The sequence below is a fragment of the Poromitra crassiceps genome (assembly GCF_964638095.1).
Source record: "Poromitra crassiceps genome assembly, chromosome: 27".
Classification (NCBI taxonomy): domain Eukaryota; kingdom Metazoa; phylum Chordata; class Actinopteri; order Beryciformes; family Melamphaidae; genus Poromitra; species Poromitra crassiceps.
In genome coordinates, this window is record NC_139650.1 from 15,303,340 (window position 1) to 15,308,557 (window position 5,218).

The 5,218-nt window shown below is 42.8% G+C and overlaps 1 protein-coding gene across 1 annotated transcript; it reads left to right on the forward strand.

Moving 5' to 3' along the window:
- Window positions 1-618: 618 nt before the first annotated feature.
- Window positions 619-1,790, forward strand: asip1 (agouti signaling protein 1; the record flags this gene model as incomplete). The annotated part of the gene is made up of 3 exons (XM_083661628.1): window positions 619-784; window positions 1,127-1,176; window positions 1,623-1,790. 3 exons carry the CDS (start codon window positions 619-621, stop codon window positions 1,788-1,790), a joined length of 384 nt encoding a protein of 127 aa, XP_083517754.1.
- Window positions 1,791-5,218: the final 3,428 nt, after the last annotated feature.

Here is a 5,218-nt window from a genome sequence, read left to right on the forward strand (position 1 = left end):
TTTATCATTTTTATTTGCTTTGTTCTCAGGTGTGACAAGGCCCAAAATGATCCCTGTAAAATATTGAGTATTAATATATTGAGTATTGACCACTATAAGTGAATTATTTAAACAGCATGTGGAATGATTCGGAACTAAGCTTTTTGATCAATATAAGCGGTTGATCACTTTAAACAGATTCCACTGTACCACAGAATCCATTTTGAGTATTTGTCTGTCTCTCTGTGGACAGATTTTGTCATGCAAGATGCCGTCACAAAACTTTCCAGGTGTGTATAATTTACATACAAATGAATGTGGAGTTTGATCAACCTCAACCACCCCTTTACGTCCCCGGCTCACATTCATTTTAAGTTGCAGCCGTCGCGGCTGGTGGGATCCCATCGCAAGATGGTCTCTAGTCAATCTAGTTAATACAATATTTGCTGCTAAAAAAGAAAATTGCACACAATCATCAGCCACCGTTAGAGGAAATGTCTTGTCAGCGGAAGCTACTGAACTGTGTGATGTCTTCACTTTGTAATCATGTTGATGTTTGTCTTGTTACTTTTATTTGACAGCATTTTGAGTCTTTGTAAAGAAGAATCATGGAGACATCTGTCTGTGTTCCAGCAAAAGATGCACGCCTGCCTGCTGCTCGGCTGCTTGACCCTCGCCACTACAGGCTACTTCCTGGTCTCCGCCCACATGATCCTTGAAGACAGGCTCTCCACCAATAAGAGCACTGGGTCTAACCCCATGTCTTTAAGCCTTTTTGTAAACTCACCGCCCATTGTCATTGTAGGTAAGTTTACATTTGTCAGAGAATTTAGTGATTATGTATTGCTTCACATTGTTTTACAGAGTTAATTTTACCTTTTACATTTCTCCACTGTTTAAAGTTTGACTTCAAATCAAATAATTGCTAATAAACAGACCTGAAGCATAAAGCTGAATACATTCGTTTCAGTTATGTGCAAGGTTGGCTTTTTATGAAATCCGTCCAATTGACTGCTACTGTATGGAAAGTGTGATATCAACATGAAATACAGTATCACTATACACACCTATGCCCTAAGACAGTATGGTTTATTTGCTGTGTAAGTTGTAGAGATATGTTTTTTTTTTTACATATTCTCTTTTTCAGCGTTACCTAAATCAGTGAAGAAGAACAAAAAAGTAAAGAAACAAAAAAAGGTAAGTTACATTAGAATTTCCTGTCTGTATTCAACCCAGATGGTTTGGTTCATCATGAAAATGACAGCCATTTATGTAACATTATACAAGTCACAAAGCAAAAATGAGATAGGGTGTTTGCGCTCTTGCTACAAGTCCAAAGAAACACTCACATCAGGTGCGTAGGCCAAATTTTTTTCAAGAAGGAAGCAGGAGAAGCTCGCACACTGATAGAAAAAATGGAATGTACACTCCAAAGGTTCACGGATATAAAGAAGCCATATATTTAATGGTCCATAAATGAATATACAAAACAATACAAATGTTCTTTCTCTGTCTTTGGACTTTATATTATAGTATTTTTGAAATTGTCAATGTAAAGTGGCCCCCGGGCAAAGCAAGTTGAGTATCCCTGGCCTAACAGTTGATAAAGTTGTTATATCCATTTCTCTGCTTCTCTCCAGCAGAACAAGTTGAGTGTGAAGAAGCGGCGTCCACCTCCTCCTCCTAACTGTGTTCCTCTATGGGGAAGCTGTAAATCTCCGAGGAACGTGTGCTGCGAATTTTGCGCCTTCTGTCAATGTCGGCTCTTTAAAAGCGTCTGTGTCTGCCGAATGGGAAACCCTCGCTGCTGAAACCAGCTGGCCCCGCTCCACGCCAACAAAAACACCTTTTCCCCTTTTTTACGTGACAGTTTTACTGAATTCCATGGTTTTTGCATAGCTGTATACATGGCCGTAACTAGCTATGAGAGCGGGGAGGTCCGGACCTCCCCTAATATTTCAGAGGGAATTTTTTTTTTTTTTTTTTTTTTTATAAAACAATCTGCATGGAAAAGCATGAAAAACACGGGATCGCTTTTATTTTGAAACGAAAGGCAGGTCAGGCAGGAAGTCATCTGACGCCGCGTCCGCGGTAACTTGATTCCGAGAGAGCAGCAGCATGGTGGTGAGTGATGACTGTCTGTCTGCCTGGCGAGATAATTGAAGGTGAGCGAGCTGCGAGACAGTGAGCGAGTGAACGACAGACAGTGAGTGACACTGACAGATTTTTTAGCAACAACCAAGAAAGTAAGTGTCTAGTCTGTCTCTTAAGTAATGTTACCTGTGTGACACGTTGGGATGCTACTGGCTAATCATGCATGATGCCAATTGCCAAGCTCCCGAAGTCAGGTATGCAGGTGGCTATATGCATGGTTTCAGTTTCATGACCCAATAAGTAACAAAAAGAGGTGGTGTAAAGTTAAAAACAACATAATATATTTTATTTTATTTTTCAATCGTTCCTATCAGGAATAAATAAATGTCCCTCTGTATGTTTTTTTTAATTATCGATGATGACTTTGTGTGTTGTGTACGGCTTGGGTTGTGTACCTGTGTTTGTAGGTGTCATTTTGATATGAATTTGGCTAAAACAGTTTGTGTTTGTTAGTTACAATTATGTTGACAGGAGAGCTGAGCAGGTGGTGACATGAAAGAGAATATACTGAATAATGACATCACAACAGTATAATCCTAATGTTGATTTAAAATGATATATTACTCTAAATATGGCTAAAAAAGGGGGGAAAAAACCCTCAAATTTTTTTCGCCGGCGCCCTTGCGGGCGCCACCGAATGCGCCTCCCCTTGCTGGACCTCCCCTATTTCGGAACCCTGGTTACGGCCCTGGCTGTATATGAGGGCAGTAAACATTTTATGGGTTATTTCTACTTTCCCTTCTGCCTGTCTGGCTTTCAGCTCTGCTCCAGAGAGGAGAATGGAGCGGAGAGGGGAGACAGGGGCATAAATACAGACAGTGTAGCAACTCATTCTCACTCCGAGTGCATATTGATGCTTTGTCATGCCCCTTGTGCGTCGGTTGTTACTAACACTTGAGCGACAAATGAAGCGATTTGGGCCTTCAACTAAACTCCAATGTAAACCCATGGTAGTCATGTTGGCCAAAATTGAGTCCATATGACTCCTGATGGGACGGAAAGGGGGGGGGGGGTCTGTCCAGAGCGTCCGTATGGGTGAAAAAAAGACCGAAACCCTGTTCAACTCTGTTTAAAAACTGGCATGCTCCGCGTACCTGGCTCTCTCTAGGAAGACCTTGTTTCCAGGTCTGCACGACCTTTCTGAGTGGCTCAAATTGTGGTTTGGGGTATTTGTGAGGTCAAACACCTGTTTAGGAAACTTTGCAAGGTCCAATAGCCTCGACACCACTTCAGATGGACTCAGGATACGAGAAAAGCCCCAGATACCGACTTGCACTTGGCTAGACCAATAGGAAGGTCCGTACATTTGGGAACATTGCAATGTTCCCTACACAGTTCAAAGCCCTGGTTCTGGTTCGGGTACAACGCTTTGTCGTATCAACACGGGAGCACCGCAGATGGACTCGGGGTACGAGAAAACATCCAGATACTGACTGGCACTTTGGTAGACCAACCTTCCTATTGCAATGTGCAATGTTCCCATCATCAGTGATGTCATAAATTCCACTGATGACATCATCAGTGATGTCATAAATTCAGTCACACACACAAGGCTATAGTTCAGTGATGATGTCACTGATGACATCATCAGTGATGTCATACAGTAAATTCCACTGATGACAACATTAGTGATGTCATAAATTCACTCACACTGCCACAATAAATTGTGACATCATCAGTGATGTCAGAGGCATTGTGACATCATCAGTGATGCACACATACACACACAAGACACACTCACATGCGCACGCGCGCACGCACACGCACACACACACTGATGTGACATCACTGATGATGTGAGAGGAGAGGTAGAGGGAGAGAGAGGGGGAGAGACTGAGGGAGAGAGAGGGAGACATTGTACGTGCGCCAATAGGGGAGGCAAGGTCACACAGCAGCCGAGCTGCGGGCGCCACGCAGCGCCCGAGCTGCAGGGCCAGGAAGGAATCGATGCCTAGTATATTATATATGGGGATGTTGCAATGTCCCCAAATGTACGCAGCTTCCTATTGGCTTTGAGACCCGGTCCTTTACATGCTGAATATATCTTAGGAGATACGTTCCTGGTGAACGTTTCAAGCAGTTTGGGCCATTAAGGAGTTATGAGAATTCAAAATTATAAAGTTTTAAAATAAGGACCTCTCCCCCTTTCAAATGGGACGGGTCTGGGGTGGTCTGTTCCACCTCAGGTGTACTCCTCTGGGGGGTGGGCACAATGAAAAAATGGAGCGAAACGCCCATCGGAGGGCTTAATTGATCCAAAAAGCCCAAAACTGATGTATGGTCTAAGGCCATGTTCACATTACAGGCAAATCTGATTTTCTGATAAAGTCATTAATCATCATTATCTTGATTGGTTTCGCAAATCTGATTTGGGAGTGTGTCCGCACTGCCACAAATCTGATTCTCAAGTTGGATCTGTGTGTCCAGACCTAAACAGCCTATCTGCATGGGTTGCTATGGTAACAACGTGGGCGTCAGTAAATACGTATGTTGGTGACGTGGTTTTCCTGCGCAGAAGCATTTGATGACGAGTTGCGAGTGACATTCAAATCAGATTTGGTGGATCTGCGCGTCCGTACTGAAGTCACATCAGTCGAAAGCAGATTGGAAACTACCTCCATAATGTGGTTTGGGACAAGTGACACAAATCAGACTTGGAGCGTCCAGACTCATAAAACCAATCTGGATAAAGTTATTAATAGGTCACAAAAGTTCACAAATCAGATTTGGCCTCCTAGTCTGAACATGGCCTTAGAGTTGTATGTGCTAAGACCATCCGAAGGGGGAATGAGAGGCCTGCACATTTGGGCCTATTTGTACGTTTCTTTGTTGAAATTGATAAAGGTTAAGATCATTAAACAATCCAAAAATACAGCAATCTGCAATTAGAATTTCCAGCCAAAATTGAATGGAAGCGTCAGGGGTCCTAGACCCTGATCCACATTAGATTTCTGGTCCAAAATCACAATCCGTGATCTATGCAAAGAGCGCTACAAGTGTGCATTGAAAGCAAGTCGTTCCGACTATGTGACATGTTCCAAAATGTACAAATGAGCCCAAAATTAATGTGCAGACCTCTCATTCC